This window comes from Contarinia nasturtii, unplaced genomic scaffold, assembly GCF_009176525.2.
Source record: "Contarinia nasturtii isolate CC-2019 unplaced genomic scaffold, AAFC_CNas_1.1 Cnas_scaffold_187, whole genome shotgun sequence".
In the NCBI taxonomy this organism is placed as follows: domain Eukaryota; kingdom Metazoa; phylum Arthropoda; class Insecta; order Diptera; family Cecidomyiidae; genus Contarinia; species Contarinia nasturtii.
The window spans coordinates 10449902-10463326 of NW_022197544.1; the positions used below are offsets into that span (position 1 = coordinate 10449902).

Here is a 13425-nt window from a genome sequence, read left to right on the forward strand (position 1 = left end):
GTATAATTTGTTTCGTTTGCATTTAAAATTGCAGCACCTTACAGATACAGCAGATTAACAACTCAATCAAATCTTTCCAATTAAAATCATTCTATATGAGACAATAATTTGCAAATATTCAAATTTTCAATCGAAAGCCAAATCATATTTGCTTTCTAACAACCAAACGGAATCCGAGCAAATTATTTTATCTGTTTCCCTCAAGAAAACTAACAGAAACATTGTAATCAAATTTTTAGCACCATCAATCAGAATCAGTCCAAGTTCAAGAGAATTTTAAACACTGGTTATGTTTTGGGATGTATGAGTTACCAATCGATTTCGAAAAAACACACAACCGAAGAAGATTCGCACAAAAGAGAATACCAAAAATCGTTACTTCAAATGCAAGCTAGATGAAAAATACTAAATCTAAACGAACTGTCATCTAAATACAAAAATAAGATGGAATATCGTTTAGTTTTGAAAATATATTTTTTTGTGTGCAGTATTGATTTTTTTTAGTACCATTAGTGTTCGTGTTGTTCGTGGAGATATTAGGTTATTTCAATAAAACAAAATAAGCAACATAAATATTTATAGTACAGAAATAGTAAGATGTCATATTATACTCCCACACAACACGTCATCTGATAATAATCGCACCTGCCTAGCAATTGTTATGAATTCCAACGTATAGCATTTGATAAACATGTTTGGTCGCCGCTCTGTAGCGCATGTTACTTCTCTAAACTATATAGTATTTGTTGAGTGCTTTTCTTCGTCGATATATATAATATGCGATGAGTTGGATTTACGTTCGTCAAATCAATTGAACTGTACCATCACGAAAATTCAAATATCACAAAAGTCTGATTCATTTGTGAATATGTATAACCAACTAGAGATGAAAAATAGAGAGAACAATATCAATTTATTTGCGTCAGAAATATTTTGTGATGTCGTTTAAAGTATGAACGACGATCACAATTTTTTTTCAACATAGCATTTGTAAAGCACCCAAAAATTGAGCTCTTCTGGATGATTCACCTTGAACAGAAAAAAAACAGGTTCAAAACAAAACAACAAAAACCAAAATTACATTTGAGTGTGTATTTGTTTTATTTTTTAAGATTGACGAGCAGTAACAACTAACAAGTTGGAACATTACGGCTCATCAAAACGCATGTACAAAACATGCTACCGATCACAAACAACTGAAATTATAAACTTATTCCATTGATATTACTCAAGACATTCTAGAAACGTGACACAACATAAAAATACGGTAGTTGATTTCCGTTGTACATTAAGTTATAACATTACTGTTAATCAAACATGATTAAAATTTTAAAATCTTTATCACAGTTTTAATTTGAAGTTAAATTCATTGCTTTTGAACAAAATTAATACGTCAGATATCTACTTTTTACAATCGTTATTATAACCAAAATGATATTAAAATATCGAAAAAATGATCCTAATACAACATTTAAATTCAATATTCAACTATTCAATTAAAAGGTTTTAAAATGATTCTTAGATAGATAGATAGATGTCACCACTCTCCGCCTTAAATCTTTTGAGCCTTTTGGCTTTTAAAGCCAAATCTTTAGTGTTTGTGACAATCCTAAAAAGGCCTACAGCGATAAAAGCGCGTCGATGACACTTGGTATTACTAATGGCGTCTGTTGTCTAGTGTTTTTCGTTTTCTATGTGTACTTCAAATAATAATCGAGGATTATTTTCAAAATTGTTCGTGCTTTTGGATTAATTTTTCTTAATCCTGTTTTAAATAACAACGAAAGTTGCATATTAAAACGAAATAAATTATTTTTATCAATATTATTTAGCTGAGATAATTAAAAATATTTAGTGTGTACGTAAGTATAAAAAAAACAAAGCGTCATTTTGTTGTCAGATCTCTAAAATATGAAACAATTCACCGCTCCTCAATTATATATAAAGTGTATTAAAAATAATGCTTTTCTTCAACATTTTTAGAGTGGTGAACATTGACAACAAATAAAAAGACTAAAACTTTGTTTTTGAATATGGCATTACCGCAAAATTGTAAGCAATTATCTGGATCGACTATGATGCCTGGAACGCCGGGAAATCGTGAGTTTACATTTTCACTCTTCTACTCTGTTCGTACATAAATTTAATTTTCTTGTTATTTTTCGCTGTGTGTTTGTTTTTCTTTGTTTGTTTCAAATGAGAAAAATATCTCATCTGATTTTGTTTTTTCTTTCTTTGGATTGTATTATGTATGGCCCAATCTCTATTTATTAATTTTTTCACAAAAATATATCTCTTTTCTTTGCTCAATGTATACCATATATAGCATGAAATATTTGTGGATTCAATGTGTGTGAGAGAAATGAAAAGATTTTGATTTCAATTCAAACTTATGGAAAATGGGCTTTAGAAATTGATATTATTATAATTCATTGTAAAAATCATAAAGAAAAGAATAACTGATTTTTTTCAACAAAAATTAAAAATAAAGTTTATAAAATCAATTGATTTAATAAACACACTCTCACGCTCATTCACACACATTTTATAATGTGACAACTTCTCAAATTGTAATTCGGATTGGCAAAAACATTATATGTATCTGTATGTATTTAAAATTGGCATCAATATAATTTACTGAATTGTAAAAAAGCAACAGAGTTCAATGCTTCACTAATGTGCTTAATTCTATAGAATCTATAGATATTGTATTCAGTATAATTTTTTCAAATGTTTTAACTTTCATTTCTTCATATTAATAACAAATTCAATACATAAAAGAAACCTTGAATCGATTTAAACGCATTGGAAATTTAATGAATCTTTGGGGTTTCAGAATTTTGATTGAAAAAAATAATAATAGAAAAACTGATTCTTAAAAAAAGACTTGTACCACAGTTTTAATGTATTTTTGAGACATTTGTTTAGTTAGTTTCACTTTAAGGACTATGTCGAGGGAATTTAAAAGTTGAGAAAAAAGAGCATAGAATTATTGATTTAAACATAGACAACAACAACAACAGCTACTTACTTTTCTTATGTGTAATATAAGATTTTGTTTCATCTTCCTTCGGGTTCTGTCATCTCCAGAGCAGCTGTAAAGTGAAAGAAAAAAACTTGCACATTTCTTACTAACGAATAAATAATATGAAAATTAAAGAAAAACAACAACAACAAAAATAAATTAACATCAATAAAATTGGGCAACATCAAACAAAAAAATGATTTTGGCTGTACAATCAAAAACATTGCACAACATATTTTGGGTTTAGAGTTTTGTGCTACTTTTTTTTCTTTTTATTTTTGTTGTTTTCTTTAGATTCGCATATGATGTCCTCTTCACCCGTTACTTTCAACATTTTGAAAGGTAATTTATGATTCAAATTGATACAAAAAAAAATCTTAATTCCTTTATCGTATAGTTACCAAACATACATACGCTCATAAATAGACTCAGACTCACATGAATAATGAAAGTGAAATAAGCTTTCGCTTTCAAGCCTACCAATCATATTCTTAGATAGATTTGTTAATTATTTTGCATTGTTAGCAATACTAAATGGGTATAATTCAAAATGTAGCTATTATTTGTTAGAATTTTGAGTTTGAATGCTTTCAGACATCCTGCGAACACTCTTTTTGTTGCTCTTTGTGTCCCTTCTTTTCAACAATATATGTTATCTAAAGCTAGTTATGTATATTTAAATGTATTTTGTGCATGATTATTATTAATGTTGATATTTTGTTTTGTTCTATTTCATTTTATTCAACAACAATTTTTATAACAAATGTTTTGACTGAACAAATAACAAAAACTTGATTGAACAAATCGGTCATAAACGTTTTTATTATGATAGTTTTTAATCTATCTACCATTGCATCAAATCATCATATGTTGTAATGTTTACTACGCTGTGTTTTCTGGACGCTGTTTGAAATTGTTGAACATTTTCGTTTTGTTTTTGCTACTAACGTTTAAATTTGATGTGCCAATAACAAATGTATTATGATTATGATTTGCATTTTAAATTAAACACAGAACGGCTGCGTGCATCTGGTGGATCAAGTCAATCAGATCGAAATAAGGATTCGAATCCATTTTCTCACAATAGCCATGGTAATCCAGCTTTTACACCACAAAAAGTCAGCAAAACCTCAAACATTGTAAGCAAACGCAATGAGGAATGGTTAATTCCAATAAAAGGATAATAACTTATTGCAAAAATAGAATGTATGTTGATTTTTATTTCTTTTTGAAAACCAACAGTTTGATCCAAAGACACCTAGACCACCAAAACCACCAGAAAAACCATTAATGCCATACATGAGATATTCACGTCGTGTTTGGGATAATGTCAAAACCGAAAATCCCGATCACAAGTTATGGGAAATCGGAAAAATTATTGGTTTTATGTGGCGTGAACTACCTTCAAGGGAACGACAAGAGTACATTGATGAATATGAACAAGAAAAGGTAAATTATTCATCTTCACGAATCTTACTAAAAATACATATGATATGTTTAACAATTAATTGATTTGATTTGCAGGCAGAGTATGATAAAGCGTTGAAAGCATATCACAATTCACCAGCATTTTTGCAATATTTGGCAGCCAAGAACAAGGCAAAAGCAAGTAACGAAAATGACTCGCACGACACACCGTCACGGCCAACAAAAGCATCACAACAAGATCGTCGCATTGATATTCAACCAGCTGAAGACGAAGAAGATCAAGATGATGGCTATTCCGTTAAACACGTCGCATATGCTCGTTTTGTACGCAATCATCGTCTTATCAATGAGATTTTCTCGGATATGGCTGTGCCAGATGTACGCACCGTTGTCACTACCAATCGTATGATTGTTTTACGCAAACAAGTTAATTCATTGACTATGCATCAAATGAAACTAGAAGCTGAACTATTGCAAATGGAAGAGAAATTTGAGGCAAAAAAGCGAAAATTGATCGAATCAAGTGAATCATTTCAAGAAGAACTGAAAAAGGTTTGGATATATTTTTAACATCCATCACATTCATTTTGATTTATGCGGATTCATGTGCGAATTGATCATTTTTTTTTCTTTTGTAGCATTGCAAGCCGGCTGTAGATGATGAAACGTTTCAAAAAATGGTAGACCGTCAGTATGAGTTGATGCATAGACCACGAATGATAGATGAAATGAATAATACAAAGATTTTAACAAGACCAGATGATGTAGAAATGCAAAATAGTGTTGAGCATCAAGCACCAAATCAAGCTACCGAAGCACCAGTCAGTGATCATGAGGTAATTTAGATAAATACTAAAAAAATTCTAATCAACTCAGTTGCTTTCTTATATATATATTGCTTTTATATTCAAAAAAAACTACAAAAAATTCATTCTACATACTTATACATACAAATTTATCCAACATCATCACTTATTACTCTCATACTGTCCTGTTAGATGATTGTCTTGCATCAATCCATACAGGTAACTCATGCTCTAACCTTTTACTTCATGCTAACATATATACATTTAACCAAAGCGTGAAAAAAAAATCAAAACGTGCGAAAAATTTACAACCGCTTAGATCCTTGCGAATGAAATTTTGTTTAAGTTTTGTAGTATTCCCATGTGCAAGAAATGTGAATAACAGTTAGTTAAATGTAAACTAATTTATTCTACTTATAGTGGTTAATTCGATATAAGTAGATTGTGTTTTATATAAATGTGGCACAAATATAGTCAAACGGCCAATTTTGAACGTAAAATTGTCTAAATCAAAAGTTGACTATAATCGTCTTGTTTTGTACAAGACAATCACATTTAGATAGGTAAAAAATGTCCTCAAATTACCGATTATCAATTTTTTCACATGGGTTTGCTTTAAAACTTGTAAATAATGTTGTGTTTTTCAACAAAGAAATTTTTACACAAACTATCATAAATTTCAAAATATTTTAATATTTATTCAGCCAATGAAAACAGAAAACTGTGCTGTGCCAGCTCAAAATGATTTGAAAAAGGAAGAATTGACTACAAACACCGAATCAACAACATCAGAACCAGTACCAAGTGATACAGAAAAGGAACAAGAGCAAAAAGAACCCGAACCGCAAGATGTCCCAACAGTTGCACCGTCGACAATTCAACCAGTCGTGGTTGCAAATGAGCCCGAAATTGAAAAAACGGAAAAAGAAAAGACATCCGAACCTCCAGAAGAAACAACACCATCGCAACAACAGCAACAGCCACCAGCCGAAGAAAAACCAGCTGCAGAGCCAGAAACAACCGAGAAAGATGAGAAGGAACAAATTAGGGAGAATTCGGAGGCCACAACGCCAGACAATAAAGAATCAAAACCGTCTCCAGTTGAAGCGCTCAATTCAAGTCAGCTGTTGACTACATCAGAAAGTACACCAGTACCAACAAAAGAACAAACATCACCGGCAACAGTTCCTAATAGTACACCTGTTCAACCAAATCAAATTCCACCACCACACGCTGGTCAGTTATTAAAAAGCTTCATTTATATGCTACAAAGCTTGATCGTTCAGTCCAATTTATTTAATAATCATTTCAGGAATGATGCCTCCACACCAAGCACATCCAAACTATCCAGCTGGCTATCCTCCGCGCACATATCAACATCAACAGCAGGTAAATTCGAAATAAAATCTTATTACCTAATAAATTAATTTAACCTCTTTTACTTTTATTATCGATATTTATTTTAGAATCCGCAATATGCGTCACAATATGCGCCTGGTCCTCAATACGGCTACCCAATGTATCCGCATCCACCAACTAATTACCAACCATATTATCGACAGGGACCGCATTATCCATCTGAGCACGGAGCTCCCGTAATGCCACCAGGCCCGAATCCAGTCATGAATGAACCACCTCAAATGTACGGACCATTACCACCAGGTCAACCACCACAACAACCGCAACAACAGTCACCGTCACAACCAGCACCAACTCCAATGGAAATTGAGGCAAACGGTAACTATATCTAGTAGTTTAGCAGAACAACTGTATACAACAGTAAACATATTATTTCATTGAAATTAAAATCATTTTTTTTTTTTCAGAAAAAGACAAAAAACCAGAATTCGTCAATGGTGACACCTCATCAAAACTGGATACACCAGCGGAATGATGATCAATATTTTCTGGAGCACCACGAAATAATAAAAAGCGCAAGAAATTAGGAACATAATTTTTTCTTGAAATTTCGTAGAAAAATATGAAAAAAATAATGATAATTCAATAATATAAAATCCAACAAAATTTCAGCATTGCACACATATGTGCTTTATTTTATTTCGCATAATAATTTCAATAAATGTATTTTTAATTTGGACTGCTCATATAAAATAGTAATAAAGAACGTAAGTATATAAAGATCAATTTTCATTATTAACCTTCCGCATCTTTGTAAGGATGGATAGAAAAGGTTGAATAAGTGCAAGAATTGCAAGAATTCCAGTTGAATATGTAAGAATTGTTACCAATTTTGCGCCACTTTGAGCACGGAACCATTCCGAATCAATGCCAAGACAGAATGTGATAATCGCCATTGTATAAGTAATCACACCAACTATGGAATGAATGATTTTCAGTAAGGCCGGTTTAATTTTTTTTCTGAATGCTGAGCTGTAGCGGGCAGCAATTCCTCCGCACATTGTGCCAACAAGCATGAGACAAGTGGTCAAACCTAAACTGGCATGACGCGTAACGAAATGGTCGTAATTATTGTTGTTTTTATGTGAATAAATGCTAAAGAATGCAAGACCAATCAATGTAGCTGCGCTCAATTGAAGCATCCAATGCAATGTCAATCGTTCATTATATTTTAAATTACTAGCCACAAATGAATTCGACGTGAATGCAACGATCGCCTCACTCATTAGCAAAAGAAACTGTAAACCAAAATTGTTGTCAAGTATTATATATTTTAACATATAACTTCTATGATTTTTGACACTTACTCCTGAAGACATAAGCACTGGATGAAGAGTGAATAGTGTTGTGCCATTATAAATACTAAAGAAACACACAGTTGCTACCACAAAAACTCCAAATATACGCATTAAAATGTGCAACGCCATTATAATTATTGATTCCAAAATCAACTTTTTGGAAAATATTGAAAATTCGATCGATTGTGGAATGATCTTTGAATGTCATTAAACTTCAATTACCTAATCATTAAATTGTGTGCTTTATCATCGAACACTCTTTAAAATCCGGCAAACAAATGATGTACACGCACACTTGTGCACGTACACTTGTGCACGTACACTTGTGCACGAATACTTATGCACACATACTGTTTAATTTTTGACACAAGATCTCTGTCATTGAATTTCACTATAATCGTCTTGTTTTTTTAAAGTCAAAACACGTCCCAAATTTGACATAACTATCCGGCTGACTAGATTATGTGACTGATTTATAATTTTTTGACTGTCAAACAAACATCAATCGCATCAAAAAGATTTAATACTTACCAATATATGGCTCTTTCTTAAGAGTGAAAATGCCCAAAAATGCTAGAATAATATTGTTCTAAATATAAAATTATTTTCTTAGTGATGAAACTATCACTTCCACTAAACCCAAACAAAAAAAATCCAATCCATGTTATCCAAAGTTGTGCAAGTTGATTTAATCAAATCTTAACTGTTGCTGTTTTAACTAAAAAGAACTATGGATATTACTGAAAAAGTAGACCTACTCCCCGTTCCAATACAATAATCCAAACTAAAAAAAATACGAAAATAGTTTGGACAAGTTGCCAACAAATTGATTATTTCACTTTTCAATTTAAAAATATTAGACATATTTCTGGCCTTAACAATCTTATCTGGCCTGCAACTAAAATCATGAGTAAAAAGAGTATCAATGTAATACTCAAGTATCCGGAAAACAAAATTTTTCCATGCTTATTTCGATAGACGAATATCAAAAGCAAAATTCTCATATAAATAGATTGAAATTACGAAGGGAGTAAAAAAAACAAGAACAAGAACAACCAAATTAGAAACAAACAATCGAACTGCGTGAGTGAAACATACTAGTTATCTCTGCTTAAAGTAAGGAAATGAGATACACACATGTAAGGCATGACGTGGACGCTCACACGAACGTGTCACATTTTACGTATATTCAACATATACAAAATAAAATATACGTTGCCGACGTTGTTGCAATTTTCAATTGAAATTGTGTCATATTGTGTAAAAATGTAGACATTTTTTATGTAATCGATTCAGTGTTAAATAAATTGACAAACGTACATGCAAGATGTTTGTATCAGAACAGTCTTAAATGAACCGGCCACCGGTCATGGTATTAGATAATCGAACAAACTATAGCTTTGCAAAAAAGAACACAAATACTTAAACAAAATCAAATATATTCGGGAAAAATCTAGATGACAGTTGAAGAGACAACGCTCATATACATACAAACACAATCAAAATAGTATCCGTAGCGTATATACAATCATATTATCCGCGTTTCTGTAGGCAACACCGACAACATTTTTTTCTGTAGCATTTTTATTTATCGAACAGTTCATATGCTTAGATTAAAAGTTTGCGTACTGCGTAGTTCACTGTGTGTGATTGACATAATTTTTACACCATTTGTATTAGAACCTTTTTAAATTGTCATAGAGTGATTTCAATTTTATTTGTCATTTAAAAACAAACCGATTTTAATATTTATTTGAATCATCAATATCGAATTTTAACCATTTTTTCTGCAATCAGTAATTGTTTGGTTTCTCGTGTATATTTGCATGAAAAATTCAATTCGTACATAGTACAGTGTGTCAACTTCCGATTGTTCAACAATGAGCAGTAGGCGAAATTTGGATTTAACCACTGATGAACGTGACCGTTTCACTAAGGCATTTAAATCGGAAAAGTTTCGCAATCTATTTATTGAGTATTGTAACGAAATTAGTGATCCAGAAAATCGACGTATTTATGAAGCCGAATTAAAACAACTTGAAGCCGAACGCGGCATTGATGTACAGTTCATAAGTCCTGAACCGGGATTTGTAATAAAATCAATTGCGAATGGCAATCAAAAAATATTCATCAATGTTGCAAAGTGTGACAGCATCGAAAAACCCACCAGTCAATGTGGTTTTGATGTGAAAACTGGTGAAAAAGGTCTGCATTGGAGTTTGCCGTATGTGCAGTCGAAGCCAAAACATGATTTTGATAAAAATAAAGTGATTTGTGCCGTTTTCGATGTTATCTTTCATCCAGATACTTTGCATTTGGCAAAGAAAAATCAAGCATTCAGAAAATTAGTCATTGAAACGGCTTATGATGCTGTACGTACAACGTTCGATTTAACACTTGATAGTATTAAGAATTTGAAATTTCCAAAATTAAACTATAAAGGATCGTCTACACCTGTTGTAATTCGAAAAAGATCGGTGCCTGAGAATGGTTATAGAAAATCTTTCATTGGAAAACAAAATTGTCAAAACATTGATGATAATCATGATGATCAGCGGCAACCAATGGCGACTGTGACCATCGATGAATATACGACACCAGAATACGAAATTATACACAGACGGCACATAGAAATGCATGAATTTACTGAAGAATTGGATGCTAAATTAAATATAACTGTACCCAAGGAGCTAATAATCAAAATTCATTTGCCGTTATTGGATTCATCCAAAGATGTTGTTCTGGATGTAAACATAAAATCAATTTATATGCAATGTGATACGCCAGCCAAGTACAAACTTACAATTAGTTTACCGTTTGATGTGGATAAAGAACTGGGAAAGGCACAGTTTGACAATCAAACGAAAATATTAGCACTAACACTGCCAGTTTTAACCACAAGAAAGCAGCTTGGTATCTTGGATCTATGCCGCGAAGATAGTGGCGTTGAAAGTGACCATCACAGTCCCAAAGAGGATAGTTCATTGGGCTTGGATGATGATGTGTTCACCGATGATTCCAATCATTATGTTAGTTAATTCACTTCATTTTTGTTCTAATTTAGAAAATTATTATATAAACAACTGTTTTCTCTTTCACAGTCATTAGAAAGCGATTTGATATCTAGCATCGGGTCATCATCAGTAACGGAAAAAGAGCAAAATACAAAAGTAAAAGAAGGAGATTCGTTTTTAGAATCATCAATTAACTATACTTTACCGCATTTTACATATAATCGTTTCGAAAATGTTGTTGCATTTACATTACACGTTAAAAATGTCGAGTCCAACTCAATCGTTTATATTGGCACGAAAAACAGTTATCGCGTCAAATTCTCAACAGTTGGATCTGGTTATTTTAACAATTATTATGCTTTTTATTTTGCCATACCCAATGGAATGGCCATTATTTCGGAATCTCCACGAATTGAAACTTGGGATAACAATGTTGTTATTCAAATTGAACTCAATGCAATTGAACATTTCACTTCATATGAAGTTGGTTTGAGTGCAGGAGATTGTAAAACAGTCATATGCAACGAAAAAAAATCAAACAGTGACAACAATGAAAAAAATCATGGAACTGTAAAAACAAGTTTTGTCGAAGTTGGGACTGCCATGTCAAATGAAGAACTTCGAATTGAAATCACCAATAAATATTTTAAAGCTAAAAGTACAACTGATGACGACGAAGAAGATGATGAAGCTATTAAAGTGCCCATTCACCGTCCCAAACCCAAAAAAACGAAACGAGAAAACAAAAAAGTCCGTTCATTATCTGAATCACATTGCGACGAATTAAAACATACTGAAGAAGCTACAGCGAAAATTGCTGATGACGCCAATAAAGCATGTTTAAAGCATGACCTGAAGTCTCGTACACAATCTGAATCGAGCAACGATGAACATCATATGGATTTGTTCCCATTAAAAAGCATCCTAAAACGTCACAGTTCATATGATCGTACAACAACACCAGAATGTTCACTTGATGAATATGGCTGTGCCACATCAATTGATTTGGGTATTGGTTCAAGCATACCGGAAGAAAATGATGTTGAAAAATCCGAGAGCGTTAAAAAGACTGTCCGCTTCGATAAGCAACTTTGTAGAAAATTACTTTTCAAGTATGTTCCAGAAAATAGATGATTTTAGATCTCGACATTTCATTATTTTGTTGTTTGATTTTAATTACAGAATTAATTCGACTATTATTGGTCAACGGAAACCTAAAGAAAACAAACGCAAGAAGAAGAAGCGCAATCAAGAACGTCGCTATAGCGAAGGTGAAGCCTCAGATTATGAAAATAATTTACAAATGGGACCATCTCGCTGTCAAAAATCCAGTGCACCCATCGACGTCATCAAGAACAAGGACACCGAAAATAAAACCAATTTGATATTCGATATTGAAATTTAGTTCCTATGTAGCTTTTGATTCAACAATATGTGCAACAATTACTTGTTCTCTTCTTAATCACGTAACTTCTTAACCAATATACAAGAATAGAGTTTTGGCATCAGTAGTTTTAATAAATAATAAATATGCTTGAACAGTAAATCCACGTTTTTTTAAATTCAAAGTGTGGTTAGTTTTCACGCATGGAAACTCTATTGACACTGGTCAGTTATGTTCTGCTTTTCGTGTAATCGTATGCAGGTATCAGTTGAGGCTGAGATTGCTATACATCGATAACGCTTGCGTACAATTTATGTCATCTCCATTTGGAGTCAAATCGCTTGATCATTATCATGTTAAATCATGTTTTTTATTTGAATTTTTTGCTTCAAGTTCAGTGTTATCGACAATGGTCTGCATTATCATTTTAACTGTTTTAATTTAGCAGAAATGATGAGAAGATTCGTGAAATCCGTTAATTGTTTCATGCGATAACGTTACGTTAACACACATTGTATGCCGTGAATAGTTCTGGATTTATTTTTTCTTATCCTTTTTTAATCAGCTACAAGTTACATAATGAATTCAAATTGACGTTTGTAATGAGAATATATTGGGTGTAGGCATTAATTTCCGGAATCTGACATCAGATGTCACCACTTGCTCTTGCGTTGTAAAAGATCAATGACATGTATGTCGTTTGAAAGACCTATTCAAATGCTGTCAAAATCAGTCAAGAGTGTTTCATTTGTTTGTGCGCATCATATTTTTTTTCAACGATGGAAAATTTTGAAAGTTGGAGAAAGAAACAGCATTTGCGAGAAGTTTTGTTAAGCTATTTCTTTACAAAGAAAACTGCAGCTGAAAGTCGTGGTTTACTTGTGAAATTGTATGGCAAACATGCTCTTTCAAAAACACAATGTTACGTGTGGTTTCAACGATTTGAAAGTGGTGATTTTGATGTTCAAGACAAAGATCGCCCAGGTCAGCCAAAAAAGTTAGAAGATGAAGATTTGCAAGCATTATTGGACGAAAACTCGGCCCGAACCCA

General features: G+C 32.3%; 3 protein-coding genes across 6 annotated transcripts; 2 read left to right on the top strand and 1 right to left on the bottom strand.

The window, feature by feature from the left end:
* The first annotated feature begins 1684 nt into the window (after positions 1-1684).
* LOC116352122 (SWI/SNF-related matrix-associated actin-dependent regulator of chromatin subfamily E member 1-like) lies at positions 1685-7398 on the top strand. 4 transcript variants are annotated; one of them, XM_031784428.1, is made up of 12 exons: positions 1685-1862; positions 1984-2100; positions 3320-3367; positions 4040-4164; positions 4268-4474; positions 4550-5005; positions 5092-5289; positions 5452-5478; positions 5964-6495; positions 6572-6648; positions 6726-6996; positions 7086-7398. In XM_031784428.1, exons 2-12 carry the CDS (start codon positions 2034-2036, stop codon positions 7151-7153), a joined length of 2076 nt encoding a protein of 691 aa, XP_031640288.1. In that variant the 5' UTR covers positions 1685-1862; positions 1984-2033; the 3' UTR covers positions 7154-7398. The 4 variants fall into 4 exon arrangements, with proteins under 4 accessions (XP_031640288.1, XP_031640289.1, XP_031640290.1 ...); XM_031784429.1 differs by having other exon boundaries at positions 1685-1858; XM_031784430.1 differs by lacking the exon at positions 5452-5478.
* LOC116352125 (cytochrome b561 domain-containing protein 2-like) lies at positions 7285-9018 on the bottom strand. Its single transcript, XM_031784437.1, has 2 exons — positions 7986-9018; positions 7285-7916 (listed from the first exon to the last, which is right to left on the bottom strand). The coding sequence occupies exons 1-2, from the start codon at positions 8103-8105 to the stop codon at positions 7401-7403; spliced, it is 636 nt and encodes a 211-aa protein (XP_031640297.1). The 5' UTR covers positions 8106-9018; the 3' UTR covers positions 7285-7400.
* Positions 9019-9279: 261 nt separating this feature from the next.
* Positions 9280-12536, top strand: LOC116352630 (protein kintoun). The gene is made up of 3 exons (XM_031785361.1): positions 9280-11005; positions 11078-12102; positions 12173-12536. Exons 1-3 carry the CDS (start codon positions 9857-9859, stop codon positions 12393-12395), a joined length of 2397 nt encoding a protein of 798 aa, XP_031641221.1. The 5' UTR covers positions 9280-9856; the 3' UTR covers positions 12396-12536.
* Positions 12537-13425: the final 889 nt, after the last annotated feature.